General features: G+C 44.8%; 1 protein-coding gene and 1 long non-coding RNA gene across 4 annotated transcripts in view; both read right to left on the bottom strand.

The window, feature by feature from the left end:
- Positions 1 to 1,282: 1,282 nt before the first annotated feature.
- Positions 1,283 to 23,301, bottom strand: part of LOC310832220 — a 91,810-nt gene continuing 69,791 nt past the window's right edge. Inside the window, exon 2 of the long non-coding RNA XR_014558164.1 lies at positions 1,283 to 3,121. This is a non-coding gene — a long non-coding RNA (uncharacterized lncRNA). The remainder of the gene's footprint in view (positions 3,122 to 23,301) is intronic.
- The window catches only part of ERLIN2 (ER lipid raft associated 2), a 28,971-nt gene continuing 6,952 nt past the window's right edge, over positions 1,283 to 23,301 (bottom strand). The window contains exons 2-13 of one of the 3 annotated variants that reach the window (XR_014558145.1): positions 21,091 to 21,212; positions 19,050 to 19,131; positions 18,311 to 18,357; positions 15,851 to 15,912; positions 14,907 to 15,032; positions 14,448 to 14,521; positions 13,825 to 13,883; positions 12,902 to 12,993; positions 12,128 to 12,217; positions 7,990 to 8,069; positions 3,242 to 7,154; positions 1,283 to 3,101 (exon numbers count right to left, since the gene is read on the bottom strand). Coding sequence is in view for 2 of the 3 variants with exons in the window: in XM_083713781.1 (XP_083569907.1) it covers positions 6,966 to 7,154; positions 7,990 to 8,069; positions 12,128 to 12,217; positions 12,902 to 12,993; positions 13,825 to 13,883; positions 14,448 to 14,521; positions 14,907 to 15,032; positions 15,851 to 15,912; positions 18,311 to 18,357; positions 19,050 to 19,131; positions 21,091 to 21,197 (1,008 nt within the window). In the remaining variant the exon portion in view is untranslated. Of the gene's footprint in view, positions 7,155 to 7,989; positions 8,070 to 12,127; positions 12,218 to 12,901; positions 12,994 to 13,824; positions 13,884 to 14,447; positions 14,522 to 14,906; positions 15,033 to 15,850; positions 15,913 to 18,310; positions 18,358 to 19,049; positions 19,132 to 21,090; positions 22,763 to 23,301 lie in introns of all 3 variants that reach the window. The other 2 variants (XM_083713781.1, XM_083713782.1) reach the window with 2 other exon arrangements.

Here is a 23,301-nt window from a genome sequence, read left to right as displayed (position 1 = left end):
TGAATCCTCACCAGGATACTCCATTCCATCCCCTCTCAATTATTCTTTTCATGAAACCTCACCAGGATACTCCATTCCAACACCCTCTCCATTTCCCCTCAGTTGGCACTCCTCGTTCCATTGCTAATGAGCTGGCTCCAACCTCAAGGGGTTGTCTTTGGGTATGTGTGTGTGTGTCAGTGGCAGATTTATAGGTATGCACAATATGCAGAGATCCTATGTGGCCCAAAGGAGGACCCGGTCCAAGAAGAAGATACAAGTGATCCCAGTTAATACCACCTCTTAGTAATTGTAATATACGATTACAAGAACCTTCTAACTTTTGAAAAGTCAGAGAGAGATTGCCCTCTATAGAAACCTATATAGGCTCATGGCTGGTCTTGGACAGCAGGACTGGTAAGAAGACGACCAGCAGCCAATTGGAAACCGCAGAAGCCACACCGGACGTTCGGCTTCTGAAAATCATTTAAAAACCGGAACACTCACTTCTGGTTTTCGATCGTTCAGGAGCTGAAACGTACGAGTTCCAAGGCATTTGGCAACCAAGGTACGACTGTACGACTCTCAGATAAACACTGACAATTGGGAAACACTGGCCTGTGAGTGTTCCAGTTGAAGAACAGCCTTTACCAAAGGTGTCATGGACTTTGAAGACGCTCAAGCTCAGGAAGAAAGGGGGAAGGCAATTGGAAGAAGCAAAGATCAACAAACAATGATTCTTCAACATCAACTTCGTTGGACTGGTCATGTTGTGTGGGTGCCAGATTATCATCTTCCAAAGCAACTACTCTATTCCAAACTTAAAAATGGAAAGCCTAATGTTGGTGGTCAACAAAAGAGGTTTAAAGATTCTCTCAAGGCAAATCTAAAAAAAAAATGTAATATGAACACCAACAATTGGGAAACACTGTCTTGTGAGAGCTCCAATTAGAGAACAGCCTTTACCAAAGGTGTCATGGACTTTGAAGACGCTCGAACTCAGGACAAAAGGGAGAAACGTGCTAAGAGGAAGGCACACTTGGCAAACCATCACTGTGATCAACTCCTGCCCAGAAACCAATGTCCCCACTGTGGAAGGACGTGTGGATCCAGAATTGGCCTCCACAATCACTTACAGACTTAATGTTAAGACCGTGTTCATGGAAGACATGGGGAAAAATGCCTAGCTCCTAAGTTATGCAAATATTTCGATATCCCTTATATAAATAATTCAAACCTCAGCAGAATGCGCACTGATCCCCCTCCACACACAACGGATCTGCCCATTCCATTGACACTAATCTTAAAAGTGAAGAACATTTTATTCATTACAATATTGAAACGTACAGGCTGGTTTTAATCTGATACACAATTGCTATTGAAAACATTCCAAGAGAGTCAGAAACGACAGCAGCATATTTGAACGGATGATGGCCAAGACAGTGATATTCACCATTTCCCCCTCATTAAGAAAATCTGTTTTAAGAATTCACATCCTCTTTGCAAAGCTTGCACACAGGAAAAAGGAGGAAAATATATTCAGTGTTACTTTGTTCAATGCACATACAAAAAGGAATTATAAAAAAGTTATTTCCTAAGAGCCCAAAGAGCATTTCAGAAAAGGCATCTATCTCATTTTAACGAAGCAGCGATCACACTTAAAACAACAACAAAAATTGTTAAATTGCATTTCCGGTACCTAACAGGTGGGAAAGAATATAATTGTTTTATCTGGAGAAATTTACACCTTAATTCTTTATTCACATTAATATTTGCTGCTCTTTACTGAATAGTGGTTTTAAGTTTTCTTTAGAGAACTTCTCTCTATATATAAAAAGAATCAAAAGACTTAGTTATTCTAATCAATCTTTTTACATCAGAGTCATATAAAAGAAGTCATATAATACACTTTGGCTTTGCTGGAATTTAGTTTTTGCTAGTTAAAAAAAGCTTGTGTAAGAAAATATCCCCCACCCTTTCAGCAGGACCAAAAATTTAAAAAAAAATCAGGACTTGCATCCCACAAGTCTAATATAAACATTTTCCCACTTAATTTTTACATTCTTTTACATGCATAATACTATCTGCGAAGTGTGATAGTATGAAAGCCGGGGGGGGGGGGGGGGGGAATTATGTCTTTTTCTATTCCAGCATCTGACACAATACTAGACAGGAATTTTACTGCAAGGATGATGTGAAAAGAGCTACATACACACTTCAGTGTCTACCTATTCCACTTTAGCGCTTTTGAAACCATCCCTTAGTAACTTCCTGATGAAACTGACATGTAGCATCAGGTAGATTCTAGCATATTCACGTCATAGACAAATAGCCACTCAAGTTCAGCAATAAAGTAACCAATCCAAAAACAAGACTGGAGCAGATGTTTAAGCTTAACTCATTCTGGATTTTGGATGCTCACTTAGTACTCTGATGCAAAAGGAAAATAGATAGGTTTGACATTATCAGCTCAGGTGTGTGCCACAAAAACAATTCCTAGCTTCAGCTTGGAGGCTAGATGATGCATTTTGCCTGGCTGGTGGATCATGCTGGGGTGCAGGGAGAAAAAAGAGAAGGCAGCAAAGCAAATCATTAGACAGAAATAGGTTTATTTATTAGCAAAGGTCCCCCTTTCTTCTCTCTCGTACCTTCTAACAAATTTCATTGTGAAAGTTTGTCTTCTGCCATCCATGTTTAATATTTAAAAAACATGGATGAATCACAGATACATTAACAACACCCCCCCCCCCCCGATATCAAGGTTGCTTCACATATTAAGAAGTTAATCAGTACCTCCTGATGCTCAGGTTAAGTGTGAGAAAGAAACGTGCTTTGAGGGAAAGGGAATCAAGACATACACTGCAAGTTCATATGACAATCAGACTCAATTTCTTGTTTCTCATGTTACAAGAAGCATGGACGGACATACATCAAGTTATTTATTAAGGTGTCCAGTGGTTGGTAAAATCACCTTATGGACATTAAAAGACGCTACAATTTTCAAATCACTGCTGTAATTTTCAGTGATTCCAACAGAACAGCTTTCCTGTCCCAAGCAAGCAGCATGAACTCAAGATAATGTAGTTTTCAATCCCCAATACTGTGCCTTAGTATGTGGTCCTCTAATGCAGTGTTTCCCAACCTTGTGCCTCCAGATGTTTTTGGCCTACAACTCCCATCATCCCTAGCTAGCAAGACCAGTGGTCAGGGATGATGGGAGTTGTAGGCCAAAAACATCTGGAGGCACAAGGTTGGGAAACACTGCTCTAATGGACATGTGGGGCTTGCTAAACAGAACACCACAATCTTTCAAGTATTTGCTTAAGAAATACTTGCATATCACATAGGTCAGCTTCTCCCTTAGCGCCTGCGATACTCAGCACAAACCCACTAAAGTTCAAAACAGGGCTGGGTAACAATGGCCAAAGTTTCACAGACGTGGTCAATGTTTGCCTGGAATGTACCACTTGAGACTGTAGGTGAGGGATCACATGCTTGCTCCTCCATTAAAATTTAAACCTGCACTTAGAAGAATAGCATGTCAAGGAAAAGAATGTCAACTTCACATCCCCCTAGACATGCTAGGTGGGCACGGAAGGATTTGTTTTTATATGGAGTAGCAATCATATGAGCCAGACCTACAACATGAAGCCCCAATGCAGGTTCTACTACCTCAATGGAAACTAAGCCTAATATGAGTTACCAGAGGACAGAGTACAGTACAGCTTTTTCTGTTTTCAAAGTTAGGTGTTGAATATACATCACCATCAGAAAGGTTTGTAATGTTACACTAAAAGAGGTTCCCAAGGACTGTACCTTTCATCTTGAGTGGACCACACACACACCTTGGGAGCATCAATAATCTGGATCTCCTTTCACTCCAAGAGGAACTGGGGGGGGGGGGGGGAGAGACCTCTATTTTGCACGTGGAAGATGCATACAAGAAAGCAGTGGGGTGAGGGAAGCCAAGGAGACCTGTGGTTTGTAATGTGGGAACCATCAGAAAGAAATCTAAGGCACATCTGGCTAAGTGTCTGGGACTCTCTAAGCCCATTTGGGGACTGCACTCACAACTTATTGTTCCCATTTTACAAAAATGCAGTTTCAGGATGCTGTCCTACTTGCATATTGAAAGGACAAGTTAAGGAAGCAAAAGGAAGAAGTAGCCTGTGGTTGCTGTTCACTTCTAAAGTCATCTTGCAAGAGCACAGCACACCACAGTATAGTCTATCAGACTGTCCAAACCACCCTTTTAGACAGACCTATGGTAAGCATCCCATTAAGCCAGGAATTGTGGCAACCACACTAATTTTAAAAAGCGCATTCACATCAGCCCTAGTCCCAGAAATCTGTAACACCTCATTCAAAAATTATTCCAGGGCATTTGCAGAATCAGAACTAGAGAGATAGCAAGAAGCAAAGCAGAAAGCTTTTGTGGTTGTCCCTTGCTATGCATAACAAAACAAGTTTTGAAGCAGAAGCTGGATAATTGTGATGTCCCGCCCAACTATGGGGCAGATATAGAGGAGAGTTTAGCAAGATGATGCCTTATGTAGCTGTTGCTCTGTACTAACCTGGTATGGAAGAATGGGACTATGGTTGGAAGCAAAAATAGAGGAGCGATAAGTACTTTGGAGACCAGAGCTAGGTGTTTCTTTGCATCTCAGCCCCATTTATGAAAGAGGCCATGCCATGTTTAAAACACAGAGCTGCAAGCCATAAGACACAATGAGTATTTTGAAAGCCAGGAACCTGTCGACAAGGGTGTCACTGGGCAGGCCTGGTAACAAACCAACAACTCCAAAATCCACTTATCTGTCATGTCAAAGAGAAGTTTCACACACTGCAAGAATGAAGGCCTTGACTACACAGCCAATTTTGTGTGTAACTAATCAAGGTTATGTAATAGGCTTCCAGGTCTTCTTACTCTGACTATACCCATTGGCATTGTATTGAGGGCTGATAATAAGGAGCTGTGTCCAACTAACACCTACTCAAGAGAACACCTATTAAAATCGCCTAAGTTAGCTATCTCTGTTATGGTAATTTCAGTGGGCCCACTATGAGTAGAAATAGCACTGGATAGAATCCAAGGTCTACAAGGTGCATATGCTTAATATGATCTCTGAAAAACAGACGTCACCGAGTATCCCAACACAACAACGGGATACTAGATGTTGACCTCTGGTCACACTGTCTGGGGCTGATGGGAACTGGGAATTCAACAGTTCTGGAGGGTCAGAGTTTCCCCATTACAGTCCTCATACTGAACACACTTATAGCACAGACTAATGTAAGATAGCACAGTTATCAGGGAAACAAAGCAAAGCCCACCTCTAAATCAAAGCCTGCCAGCTGCTTTGGAACAAACCATTTCTAGAACAAACACTAATGGGAGTAATTTAGAGGAAGTGGTCTGACATTTACAGTCTAACCAAGGGCATCATCTGAAGAAGAGTTTACTGCTAATGGAAGAACTTGGATGCAACTACGTAAGTTGAAGGCAGCTCACAGGGCTGTCCCCAGGACAAAAATCCACAACTGCATTGATGCCAATTCGAAAATAATTCCCCCAAAGCATCACTCAAAGGATCACTTCAAAAAGCAACCCTGCAAGAGCTAAAAATGAGGTCAGAACGAGTACAAAGTAATGCTATTCACCGCTGGAAACCTTTGCTATGAGCCTTCCTCTAGGAAGACACTGAAATATTTGTACTAGCACAGTTGCACCCATGAAGCTGAGGGAAACAGAGAATCTGACTGCTGGTTTACAATCTAGAACACAGGTGTGCAACTAGAGATTTGCCAAGCTGAAACACAGGCCATGTACGGTGGCCTGCTAGGGTCTTAGTAAATTAGTTGGAACTTGGTGTGTGTGTGTGTAAAACATCTAGCAGGCCATGATTACATGGCTGGTGAGCTTGGCTTGATGGATGACCAGTTTTGCATGCATGGTCTAGAAAGAGGGATGCAAGCCAGGGTCAATTTGCGAATGCAGGGTGACCACCTGGCTGACCAATGCTCTCTCGTGCAGAAGTAACATTCCTGGAAAAGGTAACTTATTCCCCTGCGAGCGCTGCACTTAGACAGACCATTACTGTGGGGGCAAAGCCTGCATTCCACCCAACACTGGCCCTGTGATTGTCCGTATCAGCACATCAGGAGAGGATGGCGGACTGTGGGGTTCAGACGTACTGTATGGATGCATCCTGAAATAAGCACCATTTGGACACCCCTTTAGTGTGCTGATATTCAATGCTCCACAACACAAGCCAAAATCTAGAATTTGTAGTGTCTCTGTGTGTTTTAATTCAAAACATAGCACCTTTATTTGAGGGTGGAATGGGGTCAACATATATGCTACAGGTAAAATCCAACGGTTGGACAGCATGCTCATGAATCCTAATAATCCAGGAAGGACATGTAGTTGGTATCTAGCTGGTGTGCATATTATCAAGTCTGGGCTACATCAAGCACTCAAAGACCAGTAAGAGAGAGAGAGAGAGAGAGAGAGAGAGAGAGAGAGAGAGAGAAACTCCTTCCGATTGCTGAATTTGCTGGGTAAGATGCTTATCACCCACCTGTTGGACTTGACTTGTAACATGTGCACAACTGCCAGAGGAAAGAACTGTTTCTAGCAAGAAAAGACTCCCCTTCTTTAATTGCAATGAAACTGATTGGCTGCAGAGTCCATCAGGAAAATGCTGCAGCCTCTTAGTGTTGCTTTCTCCATCCACACGAGCACAAACATGACAGTGAATCTGACTGCTGAGAAATAAGCCAGGAAGCTGTCCCATTATGTGCTTCCAACAAACCAGCCTGCCTCCCCCCAAACACCTTTTTTTTTTTTTTTTAAAAAAAGCACAGCTTTGCCTGGCTCTTCTCCGACATCCCAGAAGAGAGAAAGAAATCACATTGAGGAGAGGCGCTAGGCGTCAGTTCCATTCATTCAAAGATCAGGCTGCCCTGTTGGCCAGACTCAAGATTCACAAACCCTCCCCTGCTCCTAGCCAGTTTTCATCTCTCTGCTCCTCTGTGGGTCCTTCTGAAGACTTTGTGGGAGTCCCAGCGTGGTCCATGAACATGTTTGGAATATCTTTGCCAAAGTAGATCTTGCTGTTGGTGGCAATTGCTTTGTACTTCATGAGCTGCAAGTATTCTGGAGTCAGTTTTAGCTGCAAGAAGAGAAAGTGCATCAAGAGCCCAGGGTTAGAGAGATCCTTTAAAATTCAAGAGCGTCAAAAGAGCCCTGCTGGATCAGGCCAATAGCCCATCTTGTCCAGCATCCTGTTCTCACAAACCAGATGCCCCAGTGGGACAAGCAGAACCTGAGCGCCAAAATCACTCTTCCCCCTCCTGCAGTTTCCAGCAACTGATATTCAGAGGCATACTGCCTCCGACAGTGGAGGTGAACTTGGGAGACCTAGGTTCTGCCTATGGATCAAATTATCTCCAAGGTGGCTGACGACAGATTGGAAACAATGGAAAAATGATACAAAAAAAGGAACTGTGTGCGCCTCGATGGTCGGGCCGCTAAGTGAGATGCAGGGAGGGCATGACATTTTAGAGCAGCGATGAGGAAGCTATGGCCTCCAGGAAGCTGCTAGATTTCAGCCAGCATGGTCAATGGTCAGAGATGATGGGCGTTGTGGTCAAACAGCATCTGGAGGACCTCAGGTTCCCCATCTCTGTGTTAAAGCACTTCAGTCTTTACTTAGCTCAGTTGCAATCTGAGTAAGAACTAGGCCCAAGAGACCACAAACCCATGTCAAATCATAATCACACAGCCTTTGCATCTGCAGAAGCTGTAGCCAATATGGGGATGTCTTTGGGATGTTATTAGAGCAAGCTCCCAACATCCCTGGCCACTGGCAGTGCTAGCTGGGATTGATTGCAGCTGTAGTCCAAAGCACCATGACAGCACCATGTTTGTTTCCCTGCAGGAGTATGAGCCATTGGGAACCTGCAACCCCAAGCTGAGGATGCCAGCTGTGTGGAAGAACAGCTAACCTTGTTGGCTTCTGCCATCTTCAAAGCAGTATAACATTCAGCATCTGCCCTCGCCTTCTCTCTAGCAAGGAATGCAGCATCTGCAGAAAGAGGAAGGGGAGATTTAGAAGTATAGGGAAGCTGTACAAGTCCCTGGAAAGCCCCTTACTTACCCATTTCCACCTTCAAAACACGGCACAAGTTTTCACGGTTGTAATCAATGCTTTACCAAAGTCCAAACTCCGCCCCCTGCAGCCCCAGCACAATTTTGGATTGAACCAGAGCAGAAATAGGGAAATGACTGGGATCCTAGGATATTGGCTGGCAATAGTTAGAAGGGAACATGAAGGGAAGGAAGCAGAGAACAGAATTTCACTTGCAGCCACTATTATTATTATTATTATTATTATTATTATTATTATTATTATTATATAATGGGAAACCTAGCCAGATGGGTGTGGTAAAAATAATAAATAATAATAATAATTATTATTATTATTATTATTATTATTATTATTATTATTATTATTAATATTATTATTATTATTATTATTAGACTCCCCACTCCTTTTGCGGTTTCTTATATTTTTTAAATTTATAACACTGCATCTCCTTCATTACTCCAATTAATAATTACTCCCCAGTTAGCTTTTAAAATTAATTTTAACTTTTGGTTTAAGTTAAACCTGCTAGTGAACCTATATGTGTACAATAACATTTCAGATAGCCAACGAATTTCCCCCATCTTTTCTGAAGTTTTTCCTCCCTCTTGTTTCCTTATTGCTCCCATAAGTTTTGCCAAAAACTACCTCTTTTTTTGCGGTGGCTCTGACGCTAGCGAGTCAGGCTGTTTTAATACAGGGATGAGGAAGCTGGTGCCCTCAGGGGGTGTTGGGCTACAACTCCCACCAGCCCCAGCCAGCATGACCAAAGGTCAGGAGCAATGGAAGTTAAAGAGCCCAACAACACCTGGAAGGCCACAGGTTCCCCATCCCTTAATAGTAACGACTGATGAAAATTAACACTTCTCTCTGTAAAACATGAAGGCTAGGATTTGTCTGGTAGAAACGGGCAAGAAGAAATGGCACACAAGATGGTTCAGAGAATTCCATGCAGGCAAGTGAGAGGAACAGAGAAGGAGGGATGGAGAACTCCAATATAGAGATGTAACTGACTGCTACAGAAGAGGCAGTTATCCTCTGCCAGACCACAATAGGCTAGTATTTTTTTGGGGGGTGGGCAGGCTAGCAATTTTTGTGGGCTTATTTACAAGTGGTGTTGTTGTTGTTTCAACAATTTATATACCACTTAATTGCTGTGGTCTTTAAGTAGTGAACAAGCAACTCAATACTATGAAAACAAAAAAGACACAACTGAGAGACTTTAGATCAGCCTCCTCTAACTTGGTGCATTCAAGATCATTCAGCCCCACTCAGTGCAGTTAAATGAAAATTACACAAGCTATGAGTAACCACCCGTTTGCCAGAGTGTTGAGTGGCATTATACCAGTTCTGCCCTTTCCAATCTATGGCGTCCTCCATTTCCCTCCTGCTCCCTCCTTTGTGATTTTCAGGAAGAAACAAACCAAAGAAGTTTCAACCTGCTGCATGAAATTCTAGAGACCCAGCCACAAACTCCGGCAGTTGATCAACGAGGTGTAAAACCTTGTTCGGAAAACTCTTTAAGCGCAGAAAGCCCACAATTTTAAAAGCAACTCTTGCAAAACTGCTTTTGAAAAAACGAAAAAGATAAAAAGTGTGTGTGTGGGGGGGGAGCCTGTCACTTTTCCCCTGGAGTCTGTGATCGTGTTGTTTCAAAACACATCAATCCATTAGCTGGTCATTTCTGCTCACATACCAAGAGGGCAGCTGCAACCAACTCCAACAGCTGAGAGTGCCTGAGATTCAAAGAGCACACAGCAATCAACTTGTCAGAGCAGCTGGAACGGCTTGGGACAAAGCCAAACATTCTCTGCCGAGGGTTCGGCTGGGCCTCCCGACTCCTAGGGGGCTGCATCGAGGGCCTGGCACCTGGCAACGTGCCTTGATGAGAAAGAAAACCACCAGCGCTCTGCTGGGGACTGCCTAATGAGAGACTGCTGATCTGTAAACCACTAATTGGCTCCTCAGCGAGATGCTGCAAAGCTTGACAGGGCCTTTAATGAACCTAACAGGATTGAGGGACATGCTGCTCAGAGGCAGCCGCCACAGCCTTTCCCAGGTCCAGGAATCTGCCCGACAATAGGAATGACAGAGAGGAGGGGAAATCCTTCCACATCACATGCCTGCAGTTGTAATCAACTGGCAGCAGCTCTTTGGCTGAGGGCATGGGCTGTAGCTCAGTGGCAAACGGTCCCAGGTTGAATCCCTGGCTTTGGGCTGGGAAAGGCCCCTGTCTGAAACTCTGGGGAGCGCCGTCTTGTGAAAATGCAAGGCCAGAACAGACTGTTGGTCTGACTCAGCACAGGGCAGCTTCATGCGCTCCAAGAACCGAACTGTGGCATGCATAGCACATGCTCTGCTACAGTGCATCAGTTCTATGTGCAGAGGACAAAGGTATCCAGGGCTGACATGTTGAACTGTGGAAGGAGAGTTGCAAATTCTACAGAAACACAAACAAACACAAATACCAGGGGAGCTGAAACGTTTGGCAGATTTCTTCTGGCTTACAGAATCCTGGCTGAGGAAACTAAACAACCTCACGTGCAAAGAAACACATGGCTGGAAACAGGGAAGTGTGGAGGTATGCAATCAGTGGAGGCAGAACGGGGATTAAAAGCAATTCACTCGATGGTGCTGCTCCAAAGATGTTTCTCAACCACAAGGACTATTTCAGGTGTGGGGAACTTTGGGCCCTCCAGATGTTGCTGAGCTGCAACTCTCATCCTCCCTGGCCTTTGGACACGCTGGGGCTGATGGGAGCTGCTGTTCAGAAACATCGGGGGGGGGGGGATGTTCCCCACACCTGAAATAGTCCTTGAATCAGCTGCAACCTGGCGACATAAAACACTGAACGACTTGGGACCCAGGTACATAATGGACTGCCATCTTCAGAACTGGACTATTCAGCTCTATAGACCTGCCAGAGATGCCCCACTTGTTCTTCCAGCTTCTGCTCAGCAGCTGGCAACATGAGAGAGGGCACTTTCAGTTGTGGCTACTCGATTATGGAGTTCCCTCCCAAAGGGCATTTGGCTGTCCTCTATAAATAGGATCAAGGTAAGATGCTTTCTATAGGGACGCGGGTGGCGCTGTGGGTAAAACCTCAGCGCCTAGGGCTTGCCGATCGCATGGTCAGCGGTTCGAATCCCCACGGCAGGGTGAGCTCCCGTCTTTCAGTCCCAGCTCCTGCCCACCTAGCAGTTCGAAAGCACCCTTAAGTGCAAGTAGATAAATAGGTACCGCTTTATAGCGGGAAGGTAAACGGTGTTTCCGTGTGCTGCGCTGGTGCTGGCTCGCCAGCTGCAGCTTCGTCACACTGGCCACGTGACCCGGAAGTGTCTGCGGACGGCGCCGGCTCACGGCCTCTAGAGCGAGATGAGCACGCAACCCTAGAGTCGGACACGACTGGCCCGTACGGGCAGGGGTACCTTTACCTTACCTAAGATGCTTTCTATTTGCCCAGGCCTTTGGAATGTGACTTTTTTATGATTTTGCTACTGTCACGTCTACTATTGATGTTTATATTTTGTTTTACCATCTGGCTTGGATGTGAGGTTTTAACAAATGGTTACTGCTGTTCACAGCTTTGTATGCAATATTGCATTGTCAACTGCTCTATGCTCCCATTGGGAGGAAGGGCAGGACAAGAGAATGGCAAAATAAATAACCCACACTTCTAGTCCCTGCGTGTCTTTTGTCAAGTATCCTGTGGTCCGTCTTCTCCTTACCTTGTGCCCTCTAGAGGTTTCAAACTGCAATGCCCACCAGTCCTAGTCAACATAGTCAATGCAGGTATGACTGGAGCTGATGTTAAAAAATGTGGAGGGCAGTAGGTTGGGGAAGGCTGATGTTCTTAGATGCAAAGTGGCCAACTACCTCTTTATTGGACCTTAAAATATTCATCTGCGAGAAAGGAGGGATCTACCAGGCCCTTAGCTAAGCCTATTTGTGCTCTGACATCTTTGGTCAGATGGAAAATCTTTTCCATAGCTGCTTACCTTCAATCTCAGAGATTCGCTTCTCAGTTTCTTTTTCCATCACCTTCTGCCCGTATGTTATTTCAGCCACCTGGGCTATTTTTTCTGCCTCTGTATTAGGAAATATAGGCCAATGATTATGGGAACCAACTCTGATGGTCAACATGGCTAATTACCGTATTTTTTGCACCATAACACTCACTTTTTTCCTCCTAGAAAGTAAGGGAAAATGTCTGTGCGTGTTATGGAGGGAATGCCTACGGGTGGCATGCCTACGGATTTTCTTTCTCTAAAAACTACGTGCGTGTTATAGAGCGAAAAATACGGTAGTTCCTGGAACAGCAAGACACCTGGCAAGCTCAACTCATCTACTTCAAAACACTGACTTGCCCCTCCTGCCATCCCTGCAGAAGCAACAAGGTAACAAAAACCTTCTCTTCTCTTTTGGAATATGCTTCCCTCTTTGATTAAGACTAGCTCGTGGCACATTACCACTTGTCCATGAACAACTGTGATTATCTCACCAATAGGACAGTTTTCTCAATCCAAACTCTCTCACTTTTTGCCTTGATAAGATGTGTGCAGGCCTGGTCTAGAAACCAAGAGGGGCAGCAATCAAGAATCTCCTTGTGCACAAATTAGATGCTGCACACACAGCCTTTTGTCATCACCTCATCTCCCACCAACCTCTTGATGAATCGGCTACGCCTGCCTCACATCCCCATAGGGATGAAGTCTCTTCCTATGTGCTATGCAACTCCATGTGCTGTTCTCTAAATAAATATCCACACAAACCAATAAGAGCCTTCTTGCGCTCCGTCTCAGCTTCCTTCTCCACCACCTTCTGCTTCTGAGCTGCAATCAACAGCTTTGTCTTCTCGCTCTCCCTAGAGGGACCAAGACGGGCGAATAAGTAAAACACTGGCAGAAACAGCAGGTGCTCCTGGAAGCAGCCTGATTAGAACTGGAGTGGGGAACCTCAGGCCTCCCTATCTGGCCATGCTTTGCAACCTCTTTGTCTGTTTTTGCCCAGCTGGAATGTGTCCTTGAACTCTGATAATGCCTTTTGCTAGCTTGGATGGATGCTAGAGCCTACTATACTGGGACATGCATTGTTCTGCCCACTTCTGCCTATGGCCCTGCCTGCCCACCTGTTGGATGCAGAGGAATGGTGGGAGGGAAGAAGGCTCAGAGCCTGGGGAGCGCTGGTGAGATAACAATGAGTGGTCCAGAGAGAGAAGACTCTGTAGCTGAAGAATGCTCTGACAATAAGCATGCAATACTGAACTATCTTGGCTATGAGAGGCGAACAACTGCTTATCCACAAGGGCAGCCACACAATGTACAAAAAGTTAACAGTGTGTGTCCCTCAGGAGCAGAAAAATATGCTCCTGGGAAGCTCACAAGCAGGACATGAACGTGGTAGCCATCTTCTGTTGATCTTACTGGGCACAGAAGTAGCATACAGTCATCATGACTTGTACTGACTTATCCTACAGAAATTGGTTCAATCCGCTTTTAAAACTATGTGAGTTGGTGGCCACCATCACACCAGGTTACAACGAACTGCATAGGTTACCAAGGTGCAGTGCCTGGGTTTGCATTTCGCCATGGTTTGTTTAACCAAAACATGGTTTGTTTGAGTATGAGAACCTAGCCCTAACCTACACATCATCACAACTGTACTGAAAGCGAAGGAGAGAATACCTGCTACTTACATGAGTTCGTAATTCCTCCGAATTGTCTCTGGGATGTTTGGCTTTGTGACTCGGACTGCCTGGAGAAATAAAAAGGGAGAATGATGAGGGAAGGAGGCTGCTGAGCAGCATGTGCTCAACTCAGTCAATAGCGACCTTATCATATATCCATCTGGAGCACGAGATGCTGCCTAATCAAGGAAAGACTCCCTATGTTACAACTCAATACAATCTGCAATGGGAGGAAGCAGACTCCACTCTCATTCTGTTAGCATGCAACTGATGCAGTCTAAAGTAGTGCAGGAGAGTCTAGCAATGAGTTGGCAGAAGAGCCCCCAGCATGGATCCCCCCAAATTGGGGTGGCCCTTCTATTTGGGTGGGTGCTGTATGGCACCAAATTCTTTGCACAGACTTCTAAAAGATTCAAATTATCTGCTGCCCGTCCAGGCTCTGCTAACAAAAAGCCAGCACAAAAAGAAAAATTAATTCCGCTCTTCTGCTTGCTTGATGTTAAGATCTATCCAGGAGCATCAGCAAGTTTGATGAGCAAAGTGGGACAATGTTAAGTCTAGCTTGCAGCTCTTCAATCCCCTGTCTGGTACTGGACCAGAACTCCACCCCCACCCCTAATATTCTTGGTTACCTGTATGATGAGTCCTGGTGCCATGGATGTCAGGTCTTGCTGGAGAGCCAGTTTCAGGTTTTCATCAATCTGATCTGGTAAGATAATGAACCAAATAATTAGACAATTTTAAAGGATAATTGAGTGTGGTGTGTGAATTAGTCATGTTGGACAGAGTACCACATGCCTCTGAAGTGGAGCAGCTTTTCATTCATGGAATTATAGAATTGTAGAGTTGGAAGGGATAACTAGGATCATCTAGTCCAATCCCCTGCAATGCAGGAATCTTTTGCCCAACGTGGGGCTGCAACACATGACCCTGAGAATAAGAATCTCATGCTCTACAGACTGAGCTAACTCCATTCACTTGGACACGCACAGCCTAGAACGCATTAAAAAACAACAACAACCCTTAAAAAGATGCTAACAAGTGGGTCACATCAGTGGTACCACCTCCATTTTAGTGATCAAGGCACTCACCAAATAATTCAATGTAAACTTCCTGGAGAGTGTGGACACTGCAGAACTGGTTGAGCTCATGGTGGATCTTGTTGAAGATGAGAGCTTTGTCATAATCTGCAGTGAAGTTCTTCACTATGTCATATACTGGTGAGAAGAGAAAAGGGTGCTGTTAGCTCAGATCAGCCCTCACGCTGAACAACAGTAGCAGGTTGCAACAACAGGAGACAGCACCCTGTAGTCTCTGTTTAACGTTGGGGGTGGGCACTATTGACTGTGAGTAGACCTGGAGGCATTTCAGGCCAGGCAATGGAGACTGCAGGTCTGATGACTCCCAATATGACCCAAGCAGAGCCAATCTCACTCCAGTTCTTCCTACAAAGCTTATGGGTCTGCTGCACTTTATCAGGGCTCAAATACACTATGCCTCACCAGGATTGGTGAGAAGAAAAATATATTCTGGCCCTTCTCGGCCTTTTGGCTAAGATCAAGTGTGGTGGGAATTGTCTTGCCTGAAACCCTGGAGGACCACTGCCTGCCAGTGTAGACAATACTGTGCTAAATGGAGCAAAGCGCTGGACCCAGCATAAGGCAGCTACTTATGTTCCTTGCTGTCTGCTGCGTTGGTATTGCAGAACTGAAGGGAAGGAGGCTCTGGCCCCATCTATCTGTCGGAGGAGTAAGAGTTGCTGCTGCGTGGTGCATGACTGCAATATGTGTGCAAGAGAGTATGTTCAAAAGTTGTTGGTTTTTTTATGGTTATCATTACCTGTTTGTCGCAAGCCGCCTTGAAACTCATTTGATTGAAAAGTGGGGCGTAAATCTTCAAAGTAAATAAAACTATATTACTACTGGAACGGGTGTGAACATTCTGTGTGGCAAATCCAGCCCCCAAACTCTTGCACACTCCTCCACGCCACAGCCCGGAAAAGGAAGCACAAGTAAGCAGAGCTAAATAAACTCACCGGCACTTTGGATTAGGAAGTTCACAACCTCAATTCGGTCAAAATAGATCATCACTCCTCCACTGCAGAAAGAAAGTGAGAAGAGAGGTGAGTGTTTTGACAACACACCCTAGGGATGAAGACAGAATGTACCCAGTGCCTAACCAACAAACTGTAAAAAAAGAGCAAAATCGAAACAGGGAGGATTTCTTATCTAGTTCTAGCACGTATGCAGGACCTATGGCAGCATTTCTCAAACTTGGGGCCCCAACTGTTCTTGGACTGCAGCTCCCATCATCCCTGACCACTGGTCCTGCTAGCTAGGGATGCTGGGAGTTGTAGTCCAACAATAGCTGGGGACCCAAGTTTGAAAAACACTGATCTATGGGATAAAGAATTGTATAGATGTGGGAAGCTGTCCCGTGAGAGGCCCACCAGGCTCCATCTCTGCTGGCTTCCACTGCCCAGAGACATTGTTACTACTCATGGCAGCTCTATGCAACCTCTTGCTTCAGAGGCAGCATGTCTCTAAATACCAGCTGGTGGAGAGCAAAAACAGAGCCAATCATTGCTTTCATGCACTGCTTGTGGGTTTCCCACCGGCATTTGGTTCATCACTGTAGCAGGAAACAGGATTCTGAACTAGATGGGACAACTGGCTTGATCTGGAGAACGTCAAAAGAGCCCATCTAATTCTTTTCTTGCCATGACCAATCAGATGTCTATGGGAAGCCCAGAAGCAGGGCTTAAGTATGCACTTTTGATACTCAGTTTTTATACCCAGCAAGTGATATTCAGTGGATTTAGAACATGGTCACCATGACTAGTAGCCGTTGATAGCATCTGCCTCCCCAAATTTGTCTCATCCTCTTTTAAATCCATCCAAGTTGGCGACCAACCTTGAGGGTGCAAATTCCATAGGTTAACTACACGCTGTGTGAAATTGTGGTTAAAGGTTTATTGCTTATTTTAAAGTGAATTGTTAGCTATTTAAGGGGTCAAGTCCTTTTGTGGCAATGCAGAGCATGAACAAAGAATACAAAAAATATAACTGCATGAGTGCTTGCTCTTTAAGCACACACCCAGCATTTTCCCTGACCTGGCTGTGTTGGTTGGGACAGGAGGGTACCATGTTGTCTGGCCCTGGTGTAATGAGTTGCCCACGCTTTAGGTCACTTGAGTTCCTCCCAACAGACTATGACAATAAAGAGATAATTGTGTAGATCTATGGTTAAATTTATAGCCAAACTATCTGTTTGAGCCATCTGAGTATTCAGCTTTGAGACTAAAAAAATATTCTCAGTAATAGGTTACTTCAGTTTTCAGAACAGAATTAACTGACTTTCATTTGGTTTTCGCAAGCACGGTTTCTGTTTTGCAGGCTATTCCAACTAGTTCAGGCCACCACCCAAGGAGCATTCACCCCAAACACCAAATGCTGTAGACGGAAGGTTTTGACGTAAGTGAAGGAGAAAATGCCATCTAGTGGCAGGTAGAGAGAGCTTCACAGCTTCTTCTGAGAAGTAAAGCTCAATAAGGTCATCCCATTCAAAAGGAATAAAACTAATTTGCATGGAAAACATGGCGCCATCAGGCGCTTAATTGCCTAGAGATGTCATACAATCACATTTCTTGAAGGATTTTCTGTAATGCATTGCACAAGCATCCTTAAAAGAAGTTTTAAGTGCAGGCAAACCAACATGGGTTGAATCCTGCGTGAGCGGAAACAATTTCCACAACTGCTTCCCCCAAATCTGGTCTAGGGATTCCCCAACCTTCTGGAGCAGTTTTGGGGAAGTTCCATTTTTCTCAGAGAAGTCCTTCCGCTCCCAAGAACTTAGTTGAATACAACCCTATACTTCAGAAATTGCACTGTACATACAGAGAATTTGCTATCTGCTGCGGGATCCCAAAAATCTGAGCTTCCTTTTGAAAAACCAAAGCAACTCCCCATAACCTATGTTTCTAGCCCTTATGAATGCAAACAGAAGGTTAAAGGCATCTGGGGAAGAAAGGGGTGAGTAGGCTGTCCAAACAGGAGCCGGCACAGCTATTTGTACTTCCCTCACGTCTACGGCAATGACAATATAAGCAAACAAGGCCAATTAATGAATGTGGATCTATTTACCCAAACCACATGATTTGCTTTTCTCAATAGGGAAAGCTCGACTTCTGATGTGCGATATCTTGTTTTAGAGGTTTGGACTGTCCGTTTCTACTTTTTGATTCTAAACACTCAGCTAAGCCTGCTTTAAGAACACACTTCGCCCAGCCTACATTTCAGGATATAGCATAATAAGGCAATTTGGGGCAAGGTGCTTCCATTTACTGTCTCAGGAGAGCCGCTTTTCAGTGCCACTGCACAGAGGCATCACAGAAGTCGAAGAAGGTCCAAAATGGCATATATGGGAAGCAGCCTCAACCTGTGAGCTTGAGAAGGACATAAAGGCACCAAATTAAAATTCTGGGGCTACAACTCACCTTGTGCCACATGGAACATTTTTTACTTCATCTGTTTGCAATGTTGTCTAGAGAGAGGGAGAAAGAAAGCAAAAGGTTTTCTAATGAACTGGATCGCTTACAATGGCGTACGACCACATTCCCACCGGGGCAACATTCAGGAGAAATAAAGGTTAAAAAAAAGAAAAGAAAAAGGTAAAGGACCCCTGGATGGTTAAGTCCAGTCAAAGGCGATTATGGGGTTGTAGTCTCATCTTGCTTTCAGGCCGAGGGAGCCGGTGTTTGTCCACAGACAGCCTTCTGGGTCATGTGGCCAGCACGACTAAACCGCTTCTGGCGCAACAGAATATCGTGACAGAAACCAGAGTGGTACCTATTTATCTACTTGGGCTGGTGTGATTTCGAACTGCTAGGTTGGCAGAAGCTGGGACAGAGCAATGGGAGCTCCCTCTATCATGGGGATTAGAACCACCAATCTTTTGATTGTCAAGCCCAAGAGGCTCAGTGGTTTAGACCCCAGCGCCACCTGTGTCCCTTCATTCAGGAAATATATGCCAGTGATGACCAGAGTAACAGGGTTGATTTTACACAGCAGGCTACATTCCAATAACAATAACAATTTATGACACTTTTCCAGGCTCAGAATTTGAACTTGCCATTAGGAAAAAAGACTAATACAGCATCCCAGACTACTTGGGTGCAACTAATAAGAACTCTATGTGCCACATTCCTGTAAGGAGATCATAAAAATGAAAAGTACCTGTACTGATTTATAGGAGGTTATGAAAGGGAGCATTAGGTGGAAGCCAGGGCCACTGGTGGATGTCAGCAGGGCTCCTCCCCTGTTAAAAACAAAGAGAGAAATGTGTGCATTTATATCAGGCAGTGCTGTGATCCTTGGTGCAGAATAATGGGAGTTTTAGAACAGGCCTAGCAGGGGTCTTAGTTTGGCCTGAGAGGCAGTTTCCCCTAAAACATATTCTCTTTCTGCACATGTGATGTCAGGTGTGTGGCAGGTGAAAATGCATCTGAGGAAAAAAAAAAAGATTTGGGAGCCTGAAGGGTGCATCCAATTGTTCGCTGGCAAGTGGAGATCGCTGATCGGTGCCGACTGCAAGTGCCTTTGAGGGTGCAGCTGGGATTTGTTTCAGAGGGGAAATGTCCATTTACAGGCATGGTTTGAATCCAAACTGCACCTGCAAATGGACGAAGCAGGACTCACTGTCACCGCCAATGAGCACCAAGAACAGTCAGTGGGAACATATCTTAAACATCTTCACAGGGTTCATTTCCAAGCATGATTCAAAGTGCTGGTGAGTCCTTTGAAAGCCCTAGGTGGAGCACCTAACTCCACATTGGCCTGCCTTTACAGCGAGATTGCCACTTCAGGTCCCTCTGGACGCTCCTGGCTAGAGGTGAGTTGTGGCACCCTGCATAAGGAAGACTCTTCTTAAGAGGTTTTCCTGGCACTGACTATGCCATAGGCTTTATTCTCTTACTGTTAATATCATCTACTCTTTTAATTATTATGCTTGTTGTACATTTTCTTGTTCTGTTTAACTGATGCAAGCTGCCCTGAGAATATTTATGCTGAAAGGCAGCATACAAGTTTTTAAAAAAATAATTAATGATGCTGCAAGACAGCCTCCTCCATTGGAGTGAATTGGAGAATTGGTTGACTGTCACATCCTAGAGTCTTGGCAACTTGGGTTCAAAATGAACTTTACCGTACAACATACACATTCTCAGAATCTGAGGATTCATAGGATTGTATCCAATGTTAGCCATACTTGTGAGCAGACACACTGAAATTAATGGGCACGACTCACTTAGGCCGATTAATTTCAATGAGTATACACCGAGTAGAACTTATTTTGGTACACTCAGTACATCCAGATATAGAGATTTTATTGCTGGGGGGGGAAGTTGGTGCTTACTCACAAAAAGGGGAAGTATAGTAGTTTATCAGTACAGACAAAAACTGGCAGAAGCAGACATAGAATAAACAGAGACAGATTTGCAGTTCTATAGCACTCTTTGCTCTTAAGAGAAATACGCAGGCTTGAACACTGCCACCTCTCCTGCACACGGATCCTCTTTCAAAATCATTTCTTCCTCAAGAGACATTTTTTGTGTTTGCCTCTCTTCCTGAATGTGAGATTCACTGGGCTGCTGTATAGATGGGGCTACTTTAGTTTATAATTCTTTAACTTACCGTACTAGGCTGAATGTGTATTACCGTTGGTTCTTGGTTTTTTAATCATTTATATTTTATTATGCTTCTTTTTATTTGATAATGTGCATTTGTATGTGTTGGAAGTTACCTTGGGAGGGCTTGACATTCCCTGGCAAGCAGCCTCCATATATTCTAAAGGGAATAAAAATTAATAACCTGTAGTCTGTAATGATTAAATTGGCAGGGTATGGTCAGTGCTTACCAAAGAGAAACCATTGTTTGAAGTGGGTTTCCAGTTCTGTTTTGCAGGGCAAGAACTAGGAACAAGGAATAAAGGCAGTTGCCTTATATAGTACAAGTTATACCACATCAGACTATTGCCCATCTAGCTTAGTATTGTCTACACTGACTGGCAGTGACTCTTCCTAGGAGCCATTTGATTCATTCACCATGGCAATAGTGCTAAACAGGAAACAAATCGAAGCTGTATGGAAGAGGGAACTATTTTGAGTGTTTAAGGGCTTCCCCCACTTTCTGATGCTAGAAACCATAATCTGGAGAGCGGTATAAACTGACATACACACATCTGCAGAAAGTGGAGCTCCCTCTAAGCGCCTGCACGTACCTGTAATAAACACCAATGTGCCCTTCTTCGATCTTGTGTATTGCAGAAAAAAGAGCAGCTGCAACCAGACTGGCAGCTACAGCTGCTATGGCACCCAGCTGAGTCATCCCTGAGAGTATAATCTAGACAAGAAGGAGAACGGCAGGGAAGGAAAGAAAAGAAAAGAACAATGAGTCCTGCAATACTTTAGAGCTCTGTGTGGAAACTAGGCCCATTATTCTGAAACTCTGGGGACAGGATGTCCTGCCTTAGAGCGTTATATATTAAGCAGTTAAGAATGCCCTTTGCTTGATCAGATCAAGGTCCACTTTGTCCTATCCTCCTTCCCTGCCCAAATGCCGTATTGCAAGCTCCCAAACAGAGCACAAAGGAACAGGCTAATATCTCCTGTTTGCCCCGAAGATCTCAATTCTTTTCTATGCCCTTGAACACTGAGATTCTGTTTCATCCACCACAGCTGATGGTCCTTTGTTGTCCTATCCTCCAGGACTGTCTTGCTTGCTTAATTTGTCTTTTGATTCCCTGCTTCAAATTCCATCTCCTGAGAATCTCGGATGTGTGTGTGTTTAAGACAAGTGTCTACTTCTCACAATGTGTGGGCAGAACCTAATGAAACTGCACAAGCTGGAAACAGGACTTCCAATAACCAGGAGCTAAGGTTTCTGAGCAGCCTTCTCCAAACTTGGGTTCTCCGATGTTGCTGAGCTACAACTCCTGTCCCCTCCCTGCACAAACACACACCCAAACACACACACCCCTGATTGTTGGCCATGTGGCTGGAGATGATGGGCATTGTACTCAACAACATCTCAAGACTCATGGTTGGGGGAAGCTGATCTGGATCATAAGCCTTGTCCCTCCTCCCAAACAGCTAGCAAAAATGATGAACAACTGTCACTTGCAGATCAACTTTGCCAAGTCTGTTTAGATAAGATTATTGGGAGGGACACTTCAGAGCAAAGGCTGCAATCCTAGGTTGTTTTTCAAGCACTCCCTTCGGAGCTTCCAACATACTAGAAGCTACATATCCAAAGGAATCAAGAAATAAGGGCTATCAAAAGAGATGTGCCTTACAAGCCCATAGTCCATTTTGTGCAACTTCAACTAAAACACACTGAATCCATATAGTAAGAGCTGCAATACTGAACAAAACAAAAACTAAAAGTGGTTCCCTCAATAAACCAGCAGTGCTTTTCTTTTTAAGGTTAATTTTAAAGGCTAGTGGCAACATGCCATTGAACTTCTCTCGTGTAGAAGGGAATGCTTCTACAATGATGTATATTGCAATACACATGTGCATAAACTTAAGGAGAAGTATGATATTTCCTTGGAATTATGGTCTTGTCTATGTGCATTTATATAGAAATATAACTGATTGGCTAGAACCTGTGAAATTAATAATCCAATATTTCTTTAATCAGGTGAGTAACCCTAACTAAAAGCCGTTAATTTAAAAATGTTGGGTAACAAGCTCCAGATTCACATTTTCTCTCTGTTTTCTCCTCCTCTCCACCATGGCAGCTAACATCTATCTTCCCCATATGACAGAGGCCGGTTTGCAAGTTGAAAATTGTGCATATAGAAAACAGGAGCACAGAAAGCTGCCTTCTACTGAGCCAGACCATTGGTCCTTCTAGTTCAGTAAAGTATTGTCTACACTGACTGGCAGAAACTTACCGTATTTTTCGCCCTATAAGACACACTTTTTCCCCTCCAAAAATGAAGGGGAAATGTGTGTGCGTCTTATGGGGCGAATGCAGGCTTTCGCTGAAGCCTGGAGAGCGAGAGGCGTCGGTGCGCACCGACGTCTCTCGCTCTCCAGGCTCCAGGAAGCTATCCGCAAGCCTTGCACGCCCGGAGGGAGTTCCCCCGGGCGCGCAAGGCTTGCGGGCGGCAGCCTGCAGCGCGGAGCACGGGGCGCCCTCTGGAGGACGCCCAGTGCTTCGCGCAGGTGTCTGCTAGCCTTGCGCACCCGGGGGATCTCCCCCCAGGGCGCGCAAGGCTTGCGGGCGGCAGCCTGCAGCTCAGAGCACGGGGCGCCCTCCGGAGGACGCCCAGTGCTTCGCGCAGGTGTCCGCTAGCCTTGCACACCCGGGGGATCTCCCCCCAGGGCGCGCGAGGCTTGCGGGCGGCAGCCTGCAGCGCGGAGCACGGGGCGCCCTCCGGAGGACGCCCAGTGCTTCGCGCAGGTGTCCGCTAGCCTTGCGCACC

This window comes from Podarcis gaigeae (assembly GCF_964106915.1).
Source record: "Podarcis gaigeae genome assembly, chromosome: 15".
Taxonomy (NCBI): Eukaryota; Metazoa; Chordata; class Lepidosauria; order Squamata; family Lacertidae; genus Podarcis; species Podarcis gaigeae.
This window is presented reverse-complemented; position numbering and strand designations above follow the sequence as displayed.